Genomic DNA, 26,729 nt, shown 5'->3' on the forward strand with positions numbered 1-26,729 from the left:
AAGAAAGGCTCAGGTATCAACTCTTCAGACAGAGCCCCTGATTTTGAACTCGATTACAAATTCCAGCTTTTCTTGTTTATGCACATAGCCACACAATCACCACTTCAACTGTCCTGTACTCCGGTTTGGATTACCACAACCTACTGCCACTTCTCTATTTAACCAAGCTTGTAGCAGCTGCCAGCAAAAGGGTAAATTATGACTACTGATAAGACCCAGTAAATTAATATTACAATGACAAGATCATCAACTGGTCACCTCTTCTCTCTAAACATACTACTGAGTACTAATTAAAAAGGTAATCTAGCCTGAAATAACACATAAACTTACATACTGCAATTTGCTTGATGTCATATTTCTTAGGATATATGTAGCACTGCCTTTTAATTAAAAGTTTACTTCTAAGTACTAAATTAAGGCAGTATTTAACCATTCTGTGAGAATTTCCTAAACAGAATGTTAACTTTACCAGTCAGCTCTGAAGAAGCAATGAAACAATTTCCAGAGGGGAAGGCAACATCAGTTTTAAGAATATTGCAGTGCAGTTTTTGGTACTTCAAGGTACTACATGGAGTGTGGCAAGTTGGTATATATGCTATTAAAGGAAATCAACTCCCATTACTAAAGCACAAGAGATAGGGAAGGTAATCATTGCAAAAGATTTTACTAACTGAGAAAATATCAACCATATAAGCAAGAAAAACTTTCAAACTTACAACTTGGCAGTATTTTGCAAATATAAAGTATTAAGTGGAATTTTGTAAAGACAAGGAGCAAAAAGGCTGTTGATTTCAACAGATTGGCAACATAATTCTCAAATACATTGTGTGAACTAACAGTAACAAATGGGGCTCCTATTTTTGCTTTGGTCAGGGCCCTCCCAAAGCCAGAGGAACAGAGCCCAACTGCACGTGTGCTATGCTCCCAGAAAAAACAATCCATAAGCAACCACTGCTATTAAGTATTAAGCAGAATTTTTACCCTGGAAGTTATTCAGGCTCTTTCAATCCATTAGACTTTGTTTTTAAACAAAACTCAGTTTACATGGATACAATTATTAACGGAATGCATGTGAGTTTCTCTCTTCCATCCTTCCTCTTACTCTCAGCACCTTACACACAGATGTCAAAGCAGCTTCCAGTCCAAGCCAAGGACAAAAGTTCATTTCAAGGCAAAACAAAGAGAGAAAGTTAAGACTGGCACGTTTGAGTGCCTACCTCTTCAAGTGTTTGTCTGGTTCCCCAAACCTACAGGCAAATTGGTGTTTCTTCTTTTCCACACCTTGATCTACCTGCTTCTTCCTGACTCGTGCTCATTTAAGCTCTTCTTAGGCAGGTCACATGCTCCATGGGGACAGTATAAAGTCATGCCTGCTCTAACGCTCTTTCAGCTATTGCAATATCCCTTTATTATTTTATTTAAAAGCCCTACCGTTATTGTGCCATCTCTTTCTGATCTTTCGTAATAGTTCAGTTCAGCTTTGGAATTTTACAAAAATGGAAAGAGTCTTTTTTTCAAAATATAGAGCACTGTGGCCAGGAATAAGGCAAGGGCAAGAAAGATTAGCAGCTTGTCCGTCAGTTCCCTGCGATTGTACTTTGTTATTAGCTTTCGCCCCAGCTGAATTGTCCCAGACATGGACTTAAATTCTTCATTTGCTTCCAGGATGGTTCGTGAAGAATTGGCTGAAATTAAGGGGAAAAAAAAAAAAATCAGCTGGTTGCGCTTCAAGAATACATGGCAAAGGATATAAGCATGCAATATTTGGCAATACAGATAGTGCCTGTGAGATCCTCCTGGGTCAGACTGACTTATGGGTAAGACAAATGCAGACTGTGTTCTTGCAGAAGCTTTCACAACTCAGTAGTCCTGATGTGCTAAGGAAAAATGCAAAGCAAAATAAGAGTACTGAATGGCTTAAAGGCCCTACATCCTGTTCCTGAATTTTTAATTTTTAGGTTACCAGATCAAATCTAGTTCACATTTTTTATGAACAAAGTCAGTGCTACCTGAGGGCTCGCTGGAAGCACAGTGAAATAAGAACGGTGCTAGAACCACCAATTTAAGAGAAAGAAATCACCATCACTATCAGCATCAGTTCTAGCAGCAGCAGGACAGGTCAATATTTGAAAATATTAATTGCACAAGTGAAACTGTTCCCCCAAGTCAGAGCAGTAAATCAGTGTGATTCAGATGCGGCTGCAGAAAGCGAAAAAGCAGCATGCAGCAGTAAGAGATCCTTAATTATTCAGTTCAAACAATTTAAATGGTTTTTAATAGTTAATTTTGACAAACATACTTCAGGGTTTTTTTTTCCCAATAAAAAAGAGAAAATCGACTAGAGGAAAAGTGTGTTAATCAGTCTCAACAAAAGACAGAATTTGAGAATATGCCAGAACAGCAAGATGGAACATCGGTCCCTTTCAACTTCTCTTTCCCTGAGAGAAAACAAACAAGCAAACAAACAAACGCCCCAAACTCCTCAGCCTTCCTCCTTTCAAATTACCAAATGAAAGCAAAAACCCAGGAGTACCCTTTTTCTTGTATTATAGAATGCATACCCTGTATGACAGTGAATGCTGGTGTATCACTCTATACTGAACTGACTGATTAGAAAAGGTCAAACTCCAAGCATGTTGTCTGGTTCACAGAAACAAGCATAGTAGAAATATGTCTGTAATATTTTGCAAACCATTAAGTCCCATCTTAAAAAGGCATTTTGATCCAGGTGAAAATAGAAAACTTGTTTCCCATCATTAATGACAAAGCAGAGCTTCCCTACTTCACAGCCGCATGTATTCACTCCATACTAGGAAAGTACTTGCTCAGAAAAAAGGAAATTCTAACTACTGATTCAGAATTTGCAGCTGGGTTTTGTAAATGAGCTTTGATAGTTTTTTCTTGATGAACTCCAAGTGCTGTTCAGTCAGAAACGGGGTGAAAAAGTGTCTGCCAAACTGTCTTTTTAATGGGAGAAGAAACATGCTACTTTTGCATGAACAAACTGTGCCCAGCTGCCATCCTCAGATGGGGGCAGAAAACGAGGAGGGCAAAAGTTGTGTTATTTATCCTTGTCTTTAAACTGTTCTCTCTTCTGCCCAAAAGCACAGCTAGTAAGAGGCCCAGGCAACACAGATCCGACTTCTAAATGCTTCATGAATCACCAGTTCTGACAGGTCACTTGATTTATTGTCTTAAGAGTCTAAGCCAAAGAACTGGGTGAAATCTTGGTTTCACAGTCCCTGATGCACTGCTGACAGAGCAAGTGACCTTGGGTTCAAGTCACTTGATCTCGTCGTCTCTTAGTCATCCCAGCTGGAGACTGGGTGAAAACAGTCTTCCAGCCATACTAAGTTTCCTCTGTGTATGGACTTGTACCTATGCTTTTATTTTCTCTGCTATTACCAAATGCATGCCAGGACAGCGGCACAGAGTAACACCAAACACTCTCTTAGCACCGTATGAACTCACATTGCTTTTACAATTGCTTTTATATGAAGCTAAAACAAGAGCTCCTCATCCTGTCCTCTTTTCCTTATTTACTCATCATCATGAAACAGAAATTCTAGCAAACAGCTCCACACAACTTACGTTATTATTTTCTATTTATGTCCAACTGTTAGAGGAGCTCTGCTGGACAGTCCTTTATCATTGTAGTACGTTCTCCTACAGCAAAGCAGGTTTTTCACTATGCTCCACACCATGTCAGTTTGCCTCTCCCCATCCTTATAGAACTGGAGAAAGTCACTTCAATCATCCAATCCATACCCAAACACCCAAATAACATCTGTACCTAGGGTTTGCACAGTCTCCTCACTCTGCTGGACTTGCTGTGACATCATCCTGCTAATGCCCATCAGGCTCTCCGTGATGTTACTTGCACTCTCTGCCAGACTTTCCTTTGTAGTCTTCCTGAAAAAGAAAGGGAAAAAGTAAAGCAGGAAGGGATAAAATTATGTCTTTGGGTACTGAGGGGAAAATGCTGCTGCCAGGGAGCTTAGATCAGAGCTTAGCACCAAACATCTCTGCCGATGTACAAAAGACACAAGTAGTTTTTACTGCATGAGAAATTCAGGTTATCTTCACTAAATAATCAAAAAAAATGATCACAAAATATTAAAGTCATGAGCCAAAACAACTGTTAGTGGCTCAGAATCTCACGGGGGCCCGTATTTCACCACTTATTCATCCACGACTGTACAACTTCATGAGCTGGTATGGAAGCACTGATACAAACTACCACTTTATTATCCTGGATATCCCATTTGTTGCTTCATGATACTAAATACAGCAACTTTTCAATACAGAAATTATTTAAGCTTGCATCCACTTTTGCATGTGAAAACAGCTTGCATAATGATCCATTACTTGTTTATAACCCTGATTGGAATTAATGTAAAAGACAGTCAGAAAAACTATGAAGGTGAACTTATCCCCTTTTCCGTTTAGACATGCCAATGCCAAGAAAACCTGAAATTATCACAATCCTTAGTTTATATCACTAAAATGATTTAAATCATAATCGTCAGTTTAAATCTCCACAGAAGGTAAATGCACTCATAAAAGCTATGTTCCAGATACAATTAAATAACTTATAAACATGATATCAATTTAATTTAAAACTAGTGACTATAGCATATGCTGTTTAAACCTCAGATGGTACAGTGGGATGGTCTAATACCTTTGTCTTAAGGAGTCTCCTCCCTGCAGCAGTTGATCTTTCTCAGAGTTGTCGATAGCGATTTTGCAAGCTAGATTTGCCTTTCTCCAAGCTGCCTGATTGCTGAAATCACAAGAGTACAATGTTGTGACACGATGGGAACACCTTGCAAGCAGAAACAATTTTCACAAAGCAATCACCGCTGTAACTAAGCACCCTGGATAGGTGCTTGGACTTTCCCTATATTACATCACAGAATAACAATATACCATCCTATCATTTCCTCTCCTAAGTGTATCGTTTATGGAGCAAGGGAAGAAGAAAACTGTGCCAGCTGTCAAAAGACAGACCCTCAAGCCACCTCCTTACATGCTCAACCGCTCAAAGGGACAGAACATGGTTAGAGAGTCAGGACAGGAGAGAAGAAAGGAGAAGGGAGTCCTACCCTTTCCATCCCTGATCCTCTTTCAGTCTTGGGCAAAACAGCATCATGTCAGCAACTGTATTTGCAAAACAGGATCCGAAAGACGCTGTACAGAAGTCAGATTATCTCTGGTTACAGGGCAGCACCGGCTGCCCGACCCACCTGAGCATTTGTTTCTTATGGTTTTCCACTTCCCGCAGTAAGGCTTGTTTCTCCGACTCTTTATCTTGCTCCTTCGCCATCTGTTCGAGCTCCTTTGGCAGAAAGTAGAAACATGAAAATCTGACCAACAACCGCTGCCACCTGCAACTCGCACAGCCCACCCCCGGCCAGGGAGTGAACCGACAGCTGACTGAGGCCATAAGCTACCACCCCACAGTCGGCACCCCCCACCGCCCGCAGGCAGCCCGAGGGCAGGCCGCACGGTGCGGGCCGGGAGCCAAGGCCGGTCACCGGAGCGGCCCCCGGCCGGGAGCCTCACCTGGATGCGGCCGCGGAGGTGGCGGAACTTCTCCTTCACGGCGGCGTTGAGCTCCGTGAGGGCGCTGAGCGGCCCCGGGCAGTCCCGGATATCCTGGAAGACAACGGCCCGGTCAGCGCGGCCCGCGGCGGGCATCCCCCAGCCCGGCCCAGCCGGGGCTCCCCGCGCAAGGCGGCGGCGGTGGCCCCGCAGCCCTGGCAGGGGGAACCCGCCGCGGGGGCGGGCGGCGGTACCTGCACGGCCGCCTTGATCTCCAGGTCGAACTTGACGATCTCCTGGTGGCAGACCCGCACCGGCACGCAGGCGGCCGCCGCCATCTTGGGAGAGGAGGCGGAGGCCGAGGCCCCGCCGCCCGGCCCGCGGGCGCCCCCTGCGGGCGCCGAGGAGCGGACAGGCGGCAGCCGCCGCCCCGGCCAGGGCCTCGGCCGCCGCCCCGGGCCTTCCCCGCCCGCCCCGGCCAGGGCCTCGGCCGCCGCCCCGGGCCTTCCCCGCCCGCCCCGGCCAGGGCGCCGGGGAGCCGCCCCGGGGAGCCGGCCCGGGCACTCCGCTGAGGGGCCCGGGGGCGCTGAACCTCCGCTGTGCGGCCAGCGGCTGTTCCGTTCAACAGCGGCGGTTCTGGGCCGAGTAGCGCGTCTCGTGTTCTCTTAGTGCTGCCGGTGTTGCAGATTTTCTAGTTCTAAGGGTAGCGAAACGTTCTTTCGTGCGCTGTGTAAAAGCATGAAAAGGCGGTTTATGAGCTGATGAGGGCTAAGGTGGGTTCCTTCGCCCTCATCGGCTGAAAGAAGGGCCCAGAGCAGCACCGACCGTGACACCCAGGAGAAGCAACGGTAACACCGGGGCTGCACTGGCCTCAGAAGCTGCACGGTTTGACGCCCGGCAGCCCTCCCAAGGTTTCTGGGTGGACAGGCCTAGACCGGTAAGGTCTTTGAGCCTCAGCAGCAGGGAGGATGGCTGCTGTCAGTGAGGAGGCTGGGGGAACAACATGAGGTACCTTTTGTAGCCCTGAAAGGAGGGGAGGCAACGCAATGGCCCATTTGCTTTTTCTGCAAACTCCCCTGGTGCTGTCTTCCCCCCTCCTGCCCTCAGGCCGTGCTGTGTGACAAACCAGGTTGGCCAAAGCTAGGAGTAGTTGTCATGGCCATGGCAGAAATCCAGTCAAAGGACCTGGTGGGTTGTAGTCCAGGTTCTCCTGATGTTCCCACCATGCTGACCCAGCAGGCGTGCCAGGCAGCTCTTAATACGAGTGCTGACCGGGGTGGGGGGAAACCAAGTTATTTCCTTACCTACCTATGATCCCTTCCAAAGGAAGGTTGCTGACAATACCAGCAGACCAAGGGCAATTGCTTCAATGAAGCACACGCCATTCGCTATCACTCCACACGTATAATGATTCGAGACGATATTTCCTCCACAATTTTTATTTTAAATTACAAAGGATGTTGCATACATTGATGAATTTGTATCTGAATAGAAGTGCTAGGGATCAAGGGTGACAGAGTAAACAAAGTCAATAGTTTAATTGTGCCTCTTTTCAAAAAAAATAAAAACTGCACAACTATTAACCAACATTAAACATTGCAACTCTTAACAGATCATGCTTTTAACAAGGTAAATTTATTTTCTAACAGAGACAAGACTTTCAGTAAGTTTTTCTGAGCTCCAGTTGGAAGTTGATTATAGAGTATCAAGGACAGCATTACAATCATGACCCCAAGCATAGGCAGAACAGGATGCCATGTTTTGTTTAAAATGCCTTTTCTTTTTGCCTGTCAACTACTTACGTCCGCATGTGCCATCAGCCTTAAGAGTTCACCCAACCACAAATACTGAGCAGTAAGTTTTACTTGGACATAATATTCTGGGAGGATAGATGACTCAAATCAGAATGCATGAACATCCATCGTTGTAAGAAAGATTAATAAAATTAAGTGCTACTACTAGGTTCTGTTTCTTAATCAGAAGATTTTCATAGGGCAGAGTGTGCTTTTGCCAATACCAAATCCAATCCAGAAGTTTTCCTTACAGTAGCTAGCTAACTCACCCAAATTTGACTTACACAGATAGCCAACTACAAAATATTCTTAACACAAGAAAAACTCTGAACACTGATGTTATCTACAAAGTTCGGAGGGTTTTTTTTTTAAGGGGAGGGGGGGGAAGTGTGGCTTAAAATAGCTCTGGCTCCACAGCTCATTAGAAAGACAATAAATGCACAGTCAGTATTTGCTCTTGTGGAAGTTCATGAATGTCTAAGAGGCTGAGGATTATAATTCAGTGCGCACACACACCTTCTTATCATGCTAGAAGCATTGGGGGAAAAACCATGGCATGTTGTGAAATGTAAATTGTAGAAAGAGAGAGACATTTTTGTATGCTGCAAAGAAGATATAACCTAAAAGTGCCATCTTTCATTAATGACATTTAAGAATCCCAATTTATATTGGGAGATATTAAAGAGTGGTGTTTTCTCAACATACTAATGCCCTTAACACAGTTACAAGAAGAATCAGTCACTGAAGCAGTAACTGTTTGAAATGTACTTCACATGATCCCTGGGGTAAACACAATAAACCTCGTCTGTGTGCAAGGCTGTGTCAATAAGCCAAGACCACACCTAGCAGCACACTTGACTAGATGATTCCAACTGAAGCCTCCAACTTAAAAAAGAAAATAAAATAATGATTAGATGCATTCTTGAAATTCAGGTCTCAAGGCCAAATACAGATCCTAACATTCGCGGTACATAATTGGGTTATGCCTCAACAGAATTTCAGGAAGACTAGCAAGCACATTTGAGGAACAGAATTGCATTTGCTGTTTCTGCTGAAGGCAACTTGTATACAACCCTTTGAAATTCTCCTGACAAAGCCTTTTAGAGCTTTAAAAAAATAGCTATGTTTAGATGATTTATGGAAAAGAAAAGCACATCCAGTCTTTATATTTGTGAATTAAGCTAACTGTTTTATTAATGAAGGCAAATATCAGGTAAATACAGGGGGGGATTTTTTTAAAAATAAAATCAAAACTGACACGACTGTATTTCAGAAGTGTCTGGTTGCTTTTATGTTAGTTAAAAGACCCTTCATCCATTTTAGGGTTTTGGTTGGTTGGTTTTTTTTAAAAAAACCCCCACTTTTTCCTGGCCCTCTTAGTATGGAAAGAAGTCTATAAAGAATTAGGAACTGAACACAGCTGAGCCTCTCACATCAGCTTTACAGCAATGCAATTTCATTAAATCACAATGATTTCAACTGGTATGTTAAGAAAATCCAGCCCATCCACACGTAAACATAGCTTTAGTAGTAAGTCTTTGTCATCCAAAAAAACCTACTCACCAAGTATCAGTAAATGTGTTCAATAAACCATAAAAGGAAGATTAGCAAAAGAGGTTTAGGGCTAAAAAACACCCTTCATGAGCACCCCCACATTTTGCAAGGCCATTCAAAAACTGGTCGTCCATATAAATACAAAAGGACTATTATTGAGAGAAACTGAAATCAGATCTATCCAGACTTTCCTCAGGATGCTTTTATCAGTTCTGACTCAATTTCAGAAGGGTTAGGTTTGAAGAGTTCAGAGGGAATGAAAAACATTTAGTTCTAGATGTACAAGTAAGGCACAATATAAAGCCACATCATCATCTGTCATGAAGGAAGTAGGAAAGGATGCGAATCATACATGGTACAGTAGAACAAGCAGTCCATCAATTCAAAGTGTGGCACCTAAGTTCAGACTGACGAGATCTCAACAAGAGCAGTTATGACAGCATGCTTATTTAATATGGAAACAAATTCTAGAGAATCCAGTGTATCAGAAAAAGGAAGAGCTTTTGTCTGTATTAAATCAAAAATGTATAATTGTTTTTGGATATAGGATTAAAAGTGAATATTCACAATGCCTACACTCAAAAACAAACAAAAAATCCAGGACTTCATTAAGATCCACATACCATGTATGAACACTGAAAATCTTTAGAAAATGGTCTTCTCTAAAGATCATCCAAAAATGCATGCCACAATTGCCAAAAAACAGAACATGTACATTTGTTGGTTTTTATACCCTTATAAGATTTTTGTTTGTGATAAGTATACACTAAATGTATATATTTTAATGACACTAGAGGAAGCAGATTGTTACTGGCATTAAAGTACAACCATTTCTAGACGGTTTAAATGCCACAGAGTCCCCTGGTTAAAATGTAAAGCTGCACAGCTTGCCTATGTCACCTTTATGATAAAGTTATACCAGCAAAAGGTCTTATCTTTACTCTACATTTTACTGCCAGGTTTTATTTATATCAAGTATCGCTGCAGCATTCTGACCAGCCCAGAGTTAGCAGCAAGTGGCAGGAATCATATAAAACGCAGTTTCTTTTTTTTTTTTTTTTAAACAAAGTGCTTTTCTAAGATATACATACATATAAATAGGTACAAAATAAAGTGTCAACATTAAAAAGCTCAACTATTTAAATGCTTTAACTTAAAATAATACATAGAAAACACTGAAATGCAAGGGTATGGAATTCACTAAAGATTCAAAGTCTACTTTGAAATGCGAGACCAAAATCATATTCTGGTTTTCAGACAAAAATAAAAAGCTATAAAGTTGTATTTGCCCAGTATTTCTGAGCAGTAAGAAAGGGCCTTTTTAATACCTTGTCAGTTTAATTTGTCACAGAGGTTTTTACCTGATTGCAAAACTGCTCTCTCAATGTTTAGAAATGCTGCCTTGTCTACACAGTTTGGATACAGCATTAACGACCTCTCGTATCCGAGCAGTGCGTTAACACCGTTCATCAGAAAGGAACAACAGTATTCAAATCTTGGTACAGACATGGCCTTAACTTCACAAGAGACATTCTCTGTCGGGGTTTTATGGGCCATATGCATCTCCGGAACAACTGCAACATCGGCAATAATTACAATAGGAATACATCTGACCCACTGTGTAAAGCAGCAGCCAACTCTCGCCTCACCCTAACGACAAGAACACCTGAAACAAACCCACCCACATTCCACTCAGATTTTGCAAATCTTCAGTGGATTTACAAAGTTTTGCTTAAATTGCCCTGGGTATTTGTTCAGTCTCTTGTAGGAAAGATTTTCTGTACAGCTCAGTAGTGGTATTTTGGCCTCCTCCTCCCTTTTGAGTCTTCCAAAGGATTTAGATACGAAGTAAGCTGTGTGCACACTCACAAGTATGTAGCAGGACTGCCACCTTCATCGGCCACTCTTACTGCACTATTACTGATTCAGACTTTCTTTTTATAGTACAAGCTTGGATATAAAAATAATCTACTTATAAACAAAAAGGAATCACAGTACAAACAAACTTAGACAAACTAGAAGTGGAGAAATTCCCCAAAGGGAGTGGGGAGAAAGCCTTCATGGACTTTTGCATTTTTTTTCAGCAGCTACATTTGAAAATATTTGGTATTTCTATTTTCAGTAAACAGTGTTTTGTCATCTTTAAATAGGGAGAGAAAGAACAGGGAGGAAAAGGGGGGGGGGAGGGGGTCCATGAAACCAGAGAATGATCTTGCCTTGAGATAAAGGACTTTCTCATCAAAGGCTAAAGCTTTTAATCTGTACGTTAACACTGACTACAAAGCCAACTCTTATTAGCAGAAGAGCAAATAAGAACTGTGTGTTAATATTCCTCAATCATAGAAACTACTGAATTAACAAGAATAAGTCACATATAAGTTTGAAGAAGCTAGTTTCGAAATACCTGTACAAAAATATAAAAGTCTATAAATTTTTTTGTTTTGTTTTGTTTGAAGCCTGTGTTGATCCTTGGAAACATCACATGCATAATAATACATCAACTGGAAAAGTGGCAACTAAGGAATTAGATATTTGTAGCTCTTTTTTCTCTTTACATATATACAAATTACAATAAAAATAATTTTATTTTGGTTGTTTGGTGGAAGTATACTACAACAAACTAAATATTTTTTTTTAAATTCTCAAAGTTGAAAACTATTTTATCAATAGCTTACTAAAATCCAAATATATTAAAATCTCCTACAGTAAGTGCAGAGAAAAAAGATTTTTTTAAAGACTCCGAGACGGCCACCAACTTATCTACCATGGAAGCGAACTACAAGAACAGCAAAATAATATCGTTATGTATGAATGCTCCTTCTGTAGATAATTGGACCCAAACAAAAAAATTCACAGTTCAGTAAGATCCCTAACCCTGACCTTTAATTTTTTTTTCTTTTTTCATTTGTTTTTACATTCAGTACAGTATCATATAAGCTGTGCAAAACTTTACTTAGACTGGCAGTTCGCCATATCAGTTGCATTTGTCTTTGGTACAAAAATAAACAATCGCATTAATGTGCAAGTATTTGTTTTCTTCCGGCCAAAGTACCGAAATTGAGTTTTCTAGAGCCATCTTTTATACAATACATAGACTCTGTGGCATATATCTACATTTTCAACATATTCCTATATACATTCAAAAATTTTAAGAGCTGGAACAAATACATTAAAACCTATAATCTTACCATCTATACATCTTGGTTTTTCCCCTCAGGGTTTTCTTCATACAAAACTTTACCAGCTTATACTGATAGCTCTCCCCCCAAAATACAAGGCACAAAGAATATACTTTTTTTCTCTTGCTTGCACAGACATTTAAATACTATATTAAGCTCAGAAAATTAAAGTCTTATATGGCACACTAGCTCTAATGCCACGTGTGCTATGTACAAGTTAATGGTTGCAAAGAAAGCTTACTGGTTTTTTTAAGAAGACCAAAAGAAAATTCAATTATTAAAAAAAAAAAAAAACCCCAAAAAACCAAACAACCCAAAAAACTCCCTAGATTGACAGCTTTACCAAAAAAAACCGCTTCCTCTTATTTTACTTGGAGCATAAACCTGTCACAATGTCTGGCATATGCTAAAAACTTTTACTAGCAAAACCATGTTTTTTCTTCTAAAACAAAAGTAATATATTCTGGTCCTAGATAACTTAATTTTTAAAAGAATACTCATCTCTGTATTTAAGCTTAAAGCAGCTTTGAAACTATCTGGTTTATGCTCCAAAAATGCTATTAAGCATTTTATGTCATGCTTTGATTTGTTTTACTACATTGTTATTTAAAAACAATGGAACCTAATTGTAAGTGTTTACATAATGCTAAACTGACATGCAGACCAGAATGCAATTTACAATGAAGTACTTGACAACACAGGTAGAATCTGACCAATGAGAACAGCTGAAGTCATATCTTAAACTTTCGACATTGGTATTCGTAGCCCTACAAGGCCGCCGGTGGGGTCTCCTTCTGCAGTCTTCTCTAAAACTTGATTCACAAATTCTGATGTCTGTCCAGCTACAGGTAGTCCTAAAAAGGGAGGGTAAGAAAACATGCTGTAAGGTTACTATTCATTGCACGTATTTGTACATTCCTTTAAGTAATACAAAGCCAATGAACGCTTTGGTTAGTAACTAACCAAAAGGCACAGACAACTGAAGTTAGGAAGGGCTTCTTTCTTTTCTCTATTCCAGAAATTGTTTGCAATCTAACATATCATAGATTATATGTCTCTTCACATACACGCAAATACATTAAGTTTACTGCTTACCAAGAGTGTCTTTAATAAGTACGTTCAACTTTTGTTCCATGTTGACTCCTCTATCATCTTTAGGTACCTGCACTCGATTAACTATTTCTTGTTTAATGGAGTTGATCACAAACAGTAAGTTATCTGCAAAGAAAAAAACCTGGATTAGATTTACAGCACATTCCCCCTGGAGCAAGAGAGATCCACAGTTGTCCACACTGTTATCTGTAAGTGTCAAAGGTGTCACATCACACTTACTGTAAAATTAAGATGTAATAGTTTACATCTGTAAACATATTTTCAAAAATTTCTACATTACATGCATACATTTACATAATTTACATCTGTAAAGTAGCTCAACACTGCAGGTAACCCAATTTACGTACACTTCATGGAGTGGACTGTTTTTGTACCAACAAAATTGTTGCGTTTGTACCAACCCTGTTTTCTCTATAAACTGCCAGGTATGACCCAGGTTACATGATGGTGCAAAACACAGACTTGTCTGAACAAAAGAAAATTAAGATGTGAAGAGTTGTATTTACCATATTCCGTGTTGAGACCCCAGAGTTTTACTTTATTGGCTTCATACTGGGCTTTCTTTTTTAGTCTACAAGCCCTATAGTAAGAAGAGGGGAAGAATTAGAACACTAACAAAAATTCGAGTACTAAGAGCATCTGTTTGTTTGCCACACGAACTTATCAACCAATACTCCCAGAGCTGTGACGTACAAGTATCTACTCACTCACCTTCGCTGAAAGCACTCTGCTACCTATATTTGCTTACATTTCACACTTACAGATTTTATTACTGTATCCATCATTTGCCCTGCAGCTAAGTAAGCCAGCTTCCAGTGGAAATACATTGTTATCTAGGGAACAGGCAAAACTACACCTCTGAAGGGCCAGTTGCCCTGCTTTTTGATAAACTGGTAATTAGCCCATTGCAGAAGAAGGAGCTAGAGGCAAAAATTAGTTAGATCTTAGCTGTACAGCTGTAGTAATCCAAATTTACTCCTCCATGTAGCGTTATCCAATATATACCTGGAAGCCAGCTTGTTCTTTTCTTTTCTTGACCTCGGTCTAGCAGTTAAGGGAAGTTCACTGACTGGCGTCAGGTCACTGATCACCTTATTCAGCTTCCTCAGTTCATTACCAATCTGTAGAAGTTTTCTGGGGTTGGGAGTCAGGTCTTCTACATCAGTCCTCCGTGACTTCTTTGCTGCATATTTTCCTGTTTTAAACATCCAGAAAATTGGGTTGGAAAGTGACACAATATGTACACAAACCTGAGAAAAAGTATTCTTAAATATGTATTTTTTTGGGTGCAGTTTAAGTTCCTTTGTTCGTTACAAGAGAATGGACTGGAATCATGTGATCCCTATGGGCTTTCACAATACAAAGAGCATTCCCAGACAAACTGCTTTGTACAGTTCGTATCATATCCAGATCAGATAAGAGCAAATACTGCTGGCCAGGCTACTGGATGTGGTAGACAGTATACACACAACTGTGCTGAAAAATGCATGTCACAAATTCAAACCCAGTTGTTTTTCCCCAATTGTAACTTGCTAACTCATGTGTTCAGCCAATATATCCTCTTCCACACTCAAGTTGATTAAATTCCTAAATAATCTTATTGCTAAAGTTCTGTAGTAGGAGTGTCAAGGCCTGGCACTGAAATGATCTTCAATGATACTGAGCTTAAATAAGCCACATAAAGGCTAGTTAACCCCTTTTACATGTATTTGAAGCTATTTAAGGTCTAGTTTTCCTGAAGAAATACACATATTCAAGACAAAATCTTTATTCCTTAAGATTCTCTACCACTGCTATGTGTCTTTTTCTAGATTTCTATTAAAAATAGCAGTTGTTACAGACAGTTGCATGAAAATTTTAATAAAACTAACAAAACCTGTTCCAGAAATATTTGTTAGAGTGCTGCTAATTTAGTGTGATTTATCTGAGGTAGTAGATGACCTTAGTACATGTCTGTATGTGAAAATAAAAAAAAACCCTTCTTGTGTTATATTCTGTAGCTTCTGGATGTTAAGTAGTGTTTGATCCTACAAATGCCTTGCATACACACCTGACTTAAAAGTCACTTGCTCCTCCAAGTGTCTGGTGGGACCCAGTCCTTGTATTGGGTTTGCGTGGCAAGGTTTTGGCAGCAGGGGGGCTACAGGGGTGGCTTCTGTGAGAAGCTCCTAGAAGCTTCCCCTATGTCAGATAGAGCCAATGCCAGCCAGCTCCAAGATGGACCTGCTGCTGGCCAAGGCCGAGCCAGTCAGCAACGGTGGTAGCACCTCTGGGATAACATGTTTAAGAAGGGGGGGGAAAAACCAAACAACCTGACACAAACTGCAGCTGGAGGGAGGAGTGAGAACATGCGAGAGGAAGGACTCTGCAGACACCAAGGTCAGTGAAGAAGGAGGGGAGGAGGTGCTCCAGGCACCGGAGCAGAGATTCCCCTGCAGCCCCTGGTGCAGCCCATGGTGAGGCAGCTGTGCCCCTGCAGCCCATGGAGGTGAACGGTGGAGCAGATACCCACCTGCAGCCCGGGGAGGACCCCACACAGGAGCAGGGGGATGTGCCCAAAGGAGGCTGAGACCCTGTGGGAAGCCCGCACTGGAGCAGGCTCGTGGCAGGACCCATGGAGAGAGGAGCCCAGGCTGGAGCAGGTTTGCTGGCAGGACTTGTGACCCCATGGGGGACCCATGCTGGAGCAGTCTGCTCCTGAAGGGCTGCACCCCGTGGGAAGGACCCACGTTGGAGTAGTTTGTGGAGGACTGTCTCCTCTGGGAGGGACCCCACGCTGGAGCAGGGGAAGAGTGTGAGGAGTCCTCCCCTGAGGAGGAAGGAGCAGCAGAGACGATGAGTGATGAACTGACCACAACCCCCATTCCCCATCCCCCTGTGCTGCTCAGGGGAAGGAGGCAGAGAAAATTGGGAGTGAAGTTGAGCCTGGGAAGAAGGGAGGGGTGGGGGGAAGGTGTTTTAAGGTTTATTTCTCATTACTGTATACATGTTCTCGCTCCTCTCTCCTACTCAGTTTTGATTGGTAATAAATTGAACTGATTTTCCCCAAGTCAAGTCTGTTTTGCCTGTGACAGTAATTGCTGAGTGATCTCCCTGTCCTTATCTCGACCCACGAGCTTTTTTGTTACATTTTCTCTCCCCTGTCCAGTTGAGAAGGGGAGTGATAGAGCGGCTTTGGTGGGCACTTGGCATCCAGTCAGGGTCAAACCACCACAGTCCTCAAGGCATGTTTGGTTATTTGTTGTTTAATAACAAGGATAGATATAAGCCTTCATAAGAAGGAGCAGTGGTAGGGACTTTAGGTACTGTATTTCACTACAAGATAAATAAGCATATAAAAACTAAGGAGATTAAAAAAATAGTTTTCTTCCCTGAATAAATCTACAGGTAACAACAAAAAAAATCTTTTGGTTTAACAGAAGGTAAACTGCCACGTTAAAGATAGCAATTTTCAGCTGTAAGGGAACATTAACGTTACAACCAGGAAAGTTGGTTTCATTTTCTCCTTCAAAGCCAAAATCAAATGGAGCAGCCTACCAAAGAGGTCCTGTGACAAAAACTCAAACATTACTCCTTAGAGTGGTTTGTTCTGTGTGATGTTAGTCATGCGTGAGGTACAGCAAATTGCTCATCAAAATTTATGGGAATAAACCCCAGTTATTAGACCAATTGGGTTAAGTTTCTAAGAGGGTATTTTAAATAAATAGTTTATTCACAGAAGAGTAAGTGCTTCACTGTGCTGCATTCACACAGGTGGGAGAAACAAGTAGGGAGGAGCAAAAAGAGACAGTTGCGCCTTACTGCTTGTCCTTTAGTTCATACTGCAGTTAACGTGAATTTTGCATCTCAGATCACTTCCAGCTTACTTCTAACACAAGCAAGACTGAAACTAACAGCTACGAGGAGCAAATATCAATCAAGTGACCCATCCAATATGTTTACAGCATCGCACTGAGAAAACTTCGAACTCTTGGGGTTTCTACTGAAAGCCCTTGGAAGTTAAAATTCTCAATTCATCCACCTTCCTCTGGAAGAAACCACACTGAAAGTTACTACTGTATGTTCACTGTGCCTTCCTTGGACACTGCGCAGAACTCTGCTAACTGAGCAACAGACTTGCAGTGTTTTAATCATTTATTTTCATGGCCAAAACACAACTTCTCAGCACTTGCAAAGATGGGAGTTTGGCTACTGAAGGTGTCAGAATGAAAGGCATTCACTCGTAACTAGGACTCCATTCTTACCATGATGGAGACCATTCTTCTGATACATGTTACTTGGTAACGTATCTCGATTCCACTCGGATGGCCTCAGCATTCTTTCTTGTTGCGATGGTGTTAGTTGCTCACTGTACTCCCAGAAGTATCTTCGCTTGCCTCTTTTCCGAGAAGATATTGCAGTCATTTCTTTTAAATCCTCCACAGAATCATTTTCATACCCTAAAAGGATGCATTGCATTGTTTATATAATGTTGACAAAACCGTTTCTAGCCCTTTAACAGTAGACTGAGTGTTCAAGTTAAGAGCAAAACCACAGACAAGGCCTGTTTTACATTATCTAATAGACTTGGTTTTCAGCATCAACTACTACTGGGTACTTGTCTTAAATCCAGGGATAGACATTGAGCCAGTGATGGTGCTTCATTAGTTGAAAAGAGACAAATTATTTATGCAGTGAAAGCCCCTTTATGTTCTTTTACCCCTTAAGCTCTATTGCTCTTCTCCCCCACAATCTCACCACTGCAGAGTACAGACAACAGCTGTTGGAGAGTGTTCTTCCATCCTTAACAATTTTCTCCATGAATTTGCAGGAACATAATCCTAACTCGCCTCCACATTTTAATTAACCTCTAATCAAAAAGCATGGAAAGAGAAGCAGATAATAAAGATGGATTAGCAAAACACTAATAAAGAAAGCAAAATTATTCAATCATAGAATATTCTCAGTTGGAAGGGACCCATTAGGATCATCGAGTCCAACTCCTGCTCTTGCTTGAGTTTGAATACCTTCGGGAAATAAATCAAACCACCCATCTCTATTAGACTAGAGGAATGGGGCTCTGCCATCAGGACAATGACCTAAAGCCCGTAAGAAAAGACCATCTAAATTGAAGGGATCTGGACACAAGCCGTTCAATCTCTTCCTCACCTCTTTAGTGGGATGAAGAGAAGTGATCCGCAGTAAAGCTACGCAGTATTTTAGAGGTATATTATGATGCACTTGATATGATGAACTGTTCATGAAGTACATAGAAACTGTAATGCCACTATCCACATTGCATAAATATTTATACCATAACTATGTAAACACAAACCACAGTTTTTAAAATCCTACATATGCTTTAGAAAATAAAGACAACCTATACTAAGGTTAAAAAAGCCACAAACCACTGCATTTTCTTTTGTACTAAAATGCTATATAATAGTTTACATTTACTTATAAAAGAATGCACTTCAAAACATCACATACACTGATGAAGCTTAAAGAAAAGCCAACCACTGAACAGACTGTAAGCTTAACAAGCCCTGACCCCATATGCTTGAGCTCTGCTTCATCTTTTAACAGTAGCACAAAGAACACTTTCTTCTTTTTAAAACAGTCCATTCAATTAGTCTGTTTGCACTTGAAAAAACAACTGAAAGAGGAAAACCAAACTTTCTTGCTTTGGTCTGACTCTCACCTCATAACTCAAAGTATGAATAAAAGTTAGGTGCGCAGAAGGATGAAATCAGTTCTAAAGTTCTGTTTCTGATCACTTCATCAACTCATTTACTTTGATTCTCTACTTTATTAAAAAGACAGTATTTTAAAGGCAAATCAAACAATGAAACGTGCTTTATAAAACTTTTTTCTTGTATAACCAAAATGATTATGACAATTTACGTTATACTTTCAAATACCATATTTTAAACTGAACTTCCATTTTACCCAAATGCTGTTTGACCCAAGTATCAAAATACTCTTAAAAAAACCACTTACTTTCCACTTGAAAAAACATGCCAAGATATGTAACTCATTATATAGATATGTATAAATTTAGCCCATCTTCATGATAACACAGAATTAAGCCAACCGATGAAAACAAATCTTTTTAAGAGCTGATGTGTACAAACGACAAGGTTAAAATCAAGACTTCCTGTTTGCTTATTTAAACTATAATTAAGTTAGCAACTTAAATTACGTTGACTTAATGCATCCTGCCTTGCAATTCTAACATTGACCTCCTATAATTTTAAAGTTACAGAGAATAATCTAGTGCACAATGTCCTAACCTAGTCCATAACATACAGGAGTGCAACAAATCTGTTTAGCTTTTCTGCACTGTATTCATCTTCCTTGAATTCTTCTCTTAGCAAAGATCATATAGCAGTCTCACTTTCTTTGGCGGGTTTCTAAGAAATCTGAAAGGGTTCTTGTATTTACCTTTCAAGCCCTTTGCAAGTCCCTCCTAAAAATCTCTGTTGACATCCTATGGTTTTAGGTTTAAATTCACCAGGGTTAAATTAATAAAACAGAGAACAGGATAGACATGACTTCTGCATCTTACTAGATTAAAAACAAAACCAGAAAAACCCTTCTCTTTGCCATTTAATCATACTGACTTCTGTCAAAGCATTTATGAGTCTTTTTCCCCCAGCTGATGGTCCAGGTGCTCAGAATAGATGCAATGCAACTTCTTTAAACAATCTCCATGCCTCTACAAGCACTTTTCCCTTTCAGCTGTTTCTTCTCCAGTGCTACTGAAAACTGAATCAGTTGTTACAACTCCCATTTCTGGACTCTCTTAACTACTTAATGGGAGAAGAAGTCATTTACAAATATTTCTATTAAATGAGATAGGTAAAATATACTAGTAATGGCAAAAAAAGTCAAAGTGCTAGAACAGGCCTGGGCTAGTAATTCCCGTAATAAATTACCTTTGCAGGTGACAAAAATTGCTAAATCTGTATCATGATGATAATAAAAACACTGTTGCCCAAACTTGCCTGACAGCCAGCGACATTTTTAGTTATTTCTCCAAGTTCCTGAAGTTCACTACATCTTAAGTATTTCCTCAGACAACACTGACACTTTAAGAAAGCATTTCATGCACTCCAAAAACATACATGAAGAAGAATAAACAAATGCAAGCTGTGTATCAAATATATCAGAGGGTCAGCGATAACAAATAAGTTTTTGTCCTTTCAGTAAATTATATCTTCACTCTACATTTATCAACTGATTTTCCTTTCAGTACTATGGAAGGTTAAATCTTCCTGTACCATGCCTACTTTTAGTAGCTTTATCCACACTATTTACGTTTACTCTAAAGGTAAAAAAGCAACATAAAGTACAAGAGTAACATAATTAAAATACCTGCAGACATTACCTTCTACTATAATCAAAACATATGGTGAAACTTTTAATATCACCATACTCGAGGTGAATGGCTTCATTCACTTAAAGTTCTAGTAAGCTTGTATAAGCCAAGTTCCTCAGCTACTGTATTGCACGACATAGCTGTATTTAGAAGGTGACACTGATTGCTTGCCAGTAAAATTTGAACAAACGGCAAATAGTTAATGTAATTCCACCAACTGAAATCCCAGCTTTTTAATACAACATCTTTTTCAGGGTTACCAGGCTTTCTGTGCAACATGTCTCCGTGGGCTGCACAACACTGTGCAGTACAGCAATCATTACTGAGCTGTAATAGCTACTCAAAGCCCCAGAAAGTAGCGGGAGTTCAGTTCAGGAGGAGGGAGGAAGAGATTTTAAAATGCTAATAAAAATGTGTTATGTACATGTAAAAGTAACATAAAAGGCATAATGCTTAACAAGTTTAATGCCAACTCAGGAAATCTACTTAGAAAATAATTTAATCTGAGAGTTCATTATGACAGACACTGACAAGCTTTAGGGAAGCCACTGTTTTTAAAAAGGCAAAATTTCATCTGCTTTCCCCCCGAAGTTACGTATTGCATAATGTCTGAATACCTTAATTCTTATACTCTACTACAAAGTGAATATTATAATACTTTCTACAATAAAACTAATACTTGGTTACAGTCCTATCCCTTTCCCTTCAGATTTTATTTTTAAATGTTACCACTTTGTTACCTTCTAGGTGAAGGTTAGTTCTTATTTCTGTTGTTAAGGCTCCATTTCTACATGCAGAAGACAGGAATTCAGTATCCTTTGAAGACCCACTAAGTGTTACTGCTGCAAACCACCAAGAAACAGTTCTATTAGTTTCAGTGGTAGGTATTCTTTGGATTCTGTGGAAAACTGTACCTACAGTAGGACTTAAGTGATTATTAAATTATTTCCCTCAGGCTCTGATTTCATAGCAGCTATTGAGAGATACAACTCTGGATAAATTCAAAGCAGCAACCTACTGAGGCACTAGAAAGCTCTGCACATCCTATCATCAAGCCACAAAAAAAGACAACAATTGCAGGTAGTTGCTCTATGACCTGAGGCTACAAGCTAGGTTTCCTGTATTCTCTATTACTATTTTTGTTGCATGACCACAGTTTATGCAGTTTTCCTCAAAACAGGGCAATAGAGATCTTATATAGTTTTCATTAATTACATTTGGCAAAGCACTTAGAAAATCTGGGATGAAAAATCATAATTTAAGATCAGCGTTCCTCATCTGTAACTATAAAGCATTGAAAAGCATTCTTTCCCCCTTGGCATACAAATCCATTAACCTCCATGTTAAAAAAGCCCAACATTGCTGGTACCTGGTTCTGAGAAAGTATCGCTAATGTCATCATCTTTATCATCCTCATAATCTTCTTCCTCATCATCGTTTTCAGACAGCTCATGTTCACTGCCGAATCCTTCATCATGGTCCTCATCTTCAATATCGTCCTCATCGTCCTCATCTTCCTCGGGGTCTCCTTTGGCTGACTGTTCACCCAAACTGTCTGTTACAAAAAGAGAATAGTTGTGCTCTTCTTTCTTCTGTGAAGAATCTGACACCGAAGTGCTGGCAGAAAGACTGCTCTCTCCCACAACAAGCCCTGGGGTTTCCTGGGGTGGACTGAGGAGCAGTTCTTGAGTCTCTTTAAAAGGCAAAACAGGAGGCGTACTGTGACTATGCGGGGACTCTATTCCTTTTCTTTCTTGTCTCTTTGCTACAGCACCACAATAGCAGGTGTTCTCCTTTGCTGCATCAGCATGCGTCTGGCTCAGCACTGGTCTGCTCTGTGGTAAAGGATTGATCTTTACTTTTGCCTTTTTAACATAGTCTTTACATTCAACATGAATGTTCACCTTTTCATTATTGTACACATTGGTCTTCACCATGATTTGTGTACTGGAAGCAGGCTGAGTTGCAGGTTTGCTCGCCTTCTGAACACAGTCCGACAGAGGTGCCTCAGCCTGAACGTTCTTGGAGGAACAGACTGGGGCTGCTGCTCTGGTCGCAATTTTTTTGCCAGGTAACAAAGAATTTAAAGGGTTTTGCTTTACACTAAAGAGCAAATCAGGGTAATAGAGTGAATCAGAAACAGGTTGGGAGTCCTCACTGTTAAGCTGAGCCAGTGTTGGTGTTTTGCTTATCACCTCTTCATCTTGATATGGGCTTGAAAAGTCATCAAGGCCCAGGTAATCCACCTCTTTTGTTCCCCAGATGTCACAGCTGGTTAATTTAGTGTACTTAGTTAAGTCTTCACAGTAGGTGTCCCACTGCTCCCACTTTGAGGTGAGAGCAGCTTCTTTGTCCAAGATGTCCGTAAAAGACTCCAAGTTCTCAAGGTCCTTGCAGTCCTCCATTGAAAGTAAGTTGTCTCTGGAGCTTTGCTGATAGTCCATTTCTCTGTCCTGTGCATAAGACGACAAGTTAAAAATTAGTACAAAAAAGTATCAATCATCTCTGTCCTCTACTTAATCTAGTATGGTGAGCTTAATTCCAGTGAAGTGTAAGGCAGTGAAGATACCTCAACTTCCACCTAAAAGCTTCTTTTGAGGGTCAGAACGAAGTCCAGCTTCCAAGCTTCAACAGCAGATCCTTCTGAAGAGATTGCTAAAGATACAAGTCAAATGCTGCTGGATTCTTTTTCTGCTATTGCAAATTCATCTGGTCATCAGGAACTAGACTAGTACCAATATCCATGTATTTAAAATATGAAAGACATCACAGGCAAGCTGTTCTAGTCTCTATTAACCTAGGTCAATCTTTGCTGTGTGCTTAACAGAATATGCTCAAGTTCACCAGTCCCTGGAAAACCTCATTCTAACATGATCAATTAATGACTGTGAGCTACCTTTCTCCTCTGATGCAGGGGAAAAAAAAAAAAAAAAAAAAAAAAAGAATGCTAGTATAAGTAGCTCATGAGTCAACTTTTATTTTGCTTCCCCTGCATTCACAGCTTGGGTGAAGTAGCATATAGCTGCTCTTGCAGAAAAGATTGTAAGGAAGAGTCTCAAGCACCATTACATAATGTCAACACAGCTTTATTTGAGACTTGTATATCAAGCCTCTCCTGATGGCCAGCTTTAACAAGCGTCTATTGAGGAGGCATCATATTTGCTGGACAAGCAGTTAGGCTCTTCCGTAATCAGTAGCTAGAAGTAATGAATAATCTTCTAGCATTCTTGAACAAATACCCCTTTATTACTGCACGAAGTCAGGGTATTAGTCAAGGAGAGGATGTTATGTACACACACAGAAAGATGACTTACCAGTTCATACATGAAGTCTGGATCTGAACTGCTTGCCAGGAGATCTGTGCTCATCAGAGTCTGCTCTGAAAACACATGGCTCCGAAAGGCGTCCCCAAAAGGAGGGTCCATTCCACTCACACTGGGCTACAACAAATTGATACTGACATTTGAAGCATGCTATAAAAAGGCATATTCTTTTCTTCAACAAAACATAAAGAGTATTGCCATTTCATCCAAGTCTCTGAACTTGTGCTATACTTGCATCTGGAAGGTTTTACCTACACAGATAAGCATGTAATTTCTCAGAGCGAGAGAATGCTTTAAGAGCAGCGAACAACATGCAGCTCTTTAATCAAAGGACACATTTGTATTCATCATATAGCTGCAAGAGCATTGCTCATTCATTCTTTTTTTGTTGGTTTGAAATTCTCATGCGTTTGCCAAGTTTAGGGATACGTTAGCATTTTTAGAAGAGGAGAGCAAGTACTGGCAAGATCCGTGAGTATCAATAGGCGCTACACGCTTGCAGGGCCTTCACCCTAATACAAACCATTTTGTACTAAAGCAGAGTTGACTGTTTTTAGAACCATTAGAACTCATAAAACTTCCACCTGAGATTGTAACAAAAGCAAAATTTATTACAATTAAATCAAGAGTGTTACATCTCTCGAGAACGAAGTGGAACTTTGCAAAAAAACATTATGCAGGATGACTGGGCATGCAGGGAATGGGCAGCAAGGCTTTCTGCTACATTTAATTCCAGACCTCTATTTCTCTTCTAGACACACTTGCCCTGAGGGCTGGGAAGGGAGAAACACTGCACTGCTGAAAGTCATTCAGTGTGCTGATGTGTGAATCACGGCAGTAATAAAAGGCTGCTCTCCAGGCACCCACCCTCATCAAGACGACAACTTTGCTGAATCCTGCTGTGTGAACAAATACAGTACCAAGATCAGCAACATAGCTTCCACCACAGACACTACTGGGACCCCAAAAATATACACCACTTAATCTCTTATAAATTCTCCCTGCTAATGCCAGTCACATTTGCTGTTAAACTTTTTTTCTTAAATAAGGAAGCAAAATTATTTACAGAAGCAAATAAAATCATAACAGACTTACCTGAGGCATTTCCAAGCCCAGATTCCCCAAATCCAATTCCAAACTTCTTGTTTTAGTCACTTGTAGATTCCTTTCCAGCTTTACTTCAGTCTCAGTGAGTTTACACAATCCATGCAATTAAATTTTTCCTTAGGATAACTTCAGTTCACCCTGATGGAGCTCTTCTATTTGTAGACTTCTGTGTAGAATAAACACAGCAAAACCCCAAGGAGGTAAATAATCCTTCACCAAAAGGTAGTGCTTCGAAAACAGCCAAAGTGAAGTAAAGACAAAAATTTCCCCTTAAAAGTGATTATTCCTCATGCTGGAATGTACAGCAATTTTCTTCCCCTGCCATCTTTCATCGAATGAAAAGCCACAGATGTCACAGAACATAGTTCCTACAAAAACCTTTTTGGCTGAGTTACATTTGTTGCCTTTTTCCTCACTACCAAGACCACGAGCTCTACAGACATATGAAAAGAAAAGCCTGCCTAATTGGAAATAATGACTAGCATACTGCTGGGTATACAAGAGAGAAACAATCTTTATGACTAATACAACAGAGCCAATAAATTTTAAAAACGTCTCAGGCAAACATCTCCAAGTACTAATTTCAGAATAGGCAGTAATACTGTTTCAGCAGTTCTCCTCCTTTTCTTAAGAGATTAATCCATCCAGTATCAGATAAGATTATATCAATCACTCACACAGCAACATCTAGTGGTAGAGAGATTACAGCAAGCATGCTCACCGTCCAGCAGTAGAGGAAGGGAAGAGACAGACTTCACCAACGGAACAAATTAGAAATTGTGCCAAATTCAGAGTTGCCTAACAAAATATTTCTCCATTAATTTCAAGTAAGGCCATGTTGAAATTGGCCCAATTTACCTGTTAGTAATTTACCAGTTTAGTATTTTCTATAGACCCACTGCTACTTCAGATGTATATCTAAAGACTTTTCTGAGCCTCATATCCTGCTCAATCCTGCAGTTTTTAACAACATAAGGAAAAACGGAACTGTACAAAACCAAGCACCTTAGCACAAACATCAGTAACTGTATCTACACTAAAAGTATGACAAAAGAAGACTCATAAAATAAGCAACAGGAAGTAAAAAAGAACAATGATATATCAAAAACAACAGTAAAAAAATAATCCATGGTATCAAACCTCAGTATCTAATGTAACTACATTGTCTTCAAGTATGCTGCTTTCTTACTGTCTTGCTTGCCTGCAAGATCCCTACCCTTATATAAAAAGTCTCTTTAACAAAAGAGCAGCATTAGAGGAGCATAATCAAAAAAATGAACTATCATACTTGTAGAGTTTTTCAGCATTTTCAGTTAACATGTATTTGTTTCTTTGAGCAGAATTCTTCACTCATGGCTCTTAAGTCAGCCTTTGGTGCAATCTGCTCAGGCTATGTTTATTATCTTGTTTTGAAAAACAAACAGTAAAGTAAAAAGTGTTCTCCTGCAGCAGAGCTAAGCTCAGAACCCTCCTTCCCCCAGCACATGACAGCATCCCCCTGATTATTCCTACTTTCAGATACTATCTCAGCTATTTTGTTATATTCAGCATATATACCATCAGACTGTGGTAAAAACAGACACTATGCAAAAAAGTCTTCACTTATCAAAACATACTTCTTTTCAAATAGCGGCTAGAACATAAAGAGCAACAATTACAAGTCCAGTTATACACAAATTCTCAGTAAAACTATGCTACCACTGCCAAAGCAAGCCATTCCTTGTAGGGCTCTGTGTCGAATAAGAGAGTTCCTTCT

At 40.1% G+C, this 26,729-nt stretch overlaps 2 protein-coding genes across 6 annotated transcripts in view; both read right to left on the bottom strand.

The window, feature by feature from the left end:
• Positions 1 to 1,060: 1,060 nt before the first annotated feature.
• Positions 1,061 to 5,882, bottom strand: BNIP1 (BCL2 interacting protein 1). 2 transcript variants are annotated; one of them, XM_075715534.1, is made up of 6 exons: positions 5,799 to 5,882; positions 5,566 to 5,658; positions 5,247 to 5,338; positions 4,682 to 4,783; positions 3,794 to 3,912; positions 1,061 to 1,685 (listed from the first exon to the last, which is right to left on the bottom strand). In XM_075715534.1, exons 1-6 carry the CDS (start codon positions 5,880 to 5,882, stop codon positions 1,489 to 1,491), a joined length of 687 nt encoding a protein of 228 aa, XP_075571649.1. In that variant the 3' UTR covers positions 1,061 to 1,488. The 2 variants fall into 2 exon arrangements, with proteins under 2 accessions (XP_075571649.1, XP_075571651.1); XM_075715536.1 differs by lacking the exon at positions 4,682 to 4,783.
• Positions 5,883 to 7,055: 1,173 nt separating this feature from the next.
• The window catches only part of CREBRF (CREB3 regulatory factor), a 35,275-nt gene continuing 15,601 nt past the window's right edge, over positions 7,056 to 26,729 (bottom strand). For 3 of the 4 annotated variants that reach the window (XM_075714897.1, XM_075714895.1, XM_075714896.1), the window contains exons 2-10: positions 24,962 to 25,139; positions 23,858 to 23,983; positions 21,913 to 22,996; positions 21,284 to 21,385; positions 17,428 to 17,622; positions 14,189 to 14,378; positions 13,690 to 13,763; positions 13,166 to 13,288; positions 7,056 to 12,924 (exon numbers count right to left, since the gene is read on the bottom strand). In XM_075714897.1, the coding sequence (XP_075571012.1) occupies positions 12,809 to 12,924; positions 13,166 to 13,288; positions 13,690 to 13,763; positions 14,189 to 14,378; positions 17,428 to 17,622; positions 21,284 to 21,385; positions 21,913 to 22,996; positions 23,858 to 23,983; positions 24,962 to 24,970 (2,019 nt within the window). In that variant the 5' untranslated portion in view covers positions 24,971 to 25,139 and the 3' untranslated portion in view covers positions 7,056 to 12,808. The remainder of the gene's footprint in view (positions 12,925 to 13,165; positions 13,289 to 13,689; positions 13,764 to 14,188; positions 14,379 to 17,427; positions 17,623 to 21,283; positions 21,386 to 21,912; positions 22,997 to 23,857; positions 23,984 to 24,961; positions 25,140 to 26,729) is intronic. The other variant, XM_075714898.1, reaches the window with a different exon arrangement.

The sequence above is a fragment of the Pelecanus crispus genome, chromosome 8 (assembly GCF_030463565.1).
Source record: "Pelecanus crispus isolate bPelCri1 chromosome 8, bPelCri1.pri, whole genome shotgun sequence".
NCBI classification, from domain to species: Eukaryota; Metazoa; Chordata; class Aves; order Pelecaniformes; family Pelecanidae; genus Pelecanus; species Pelecanus crispus.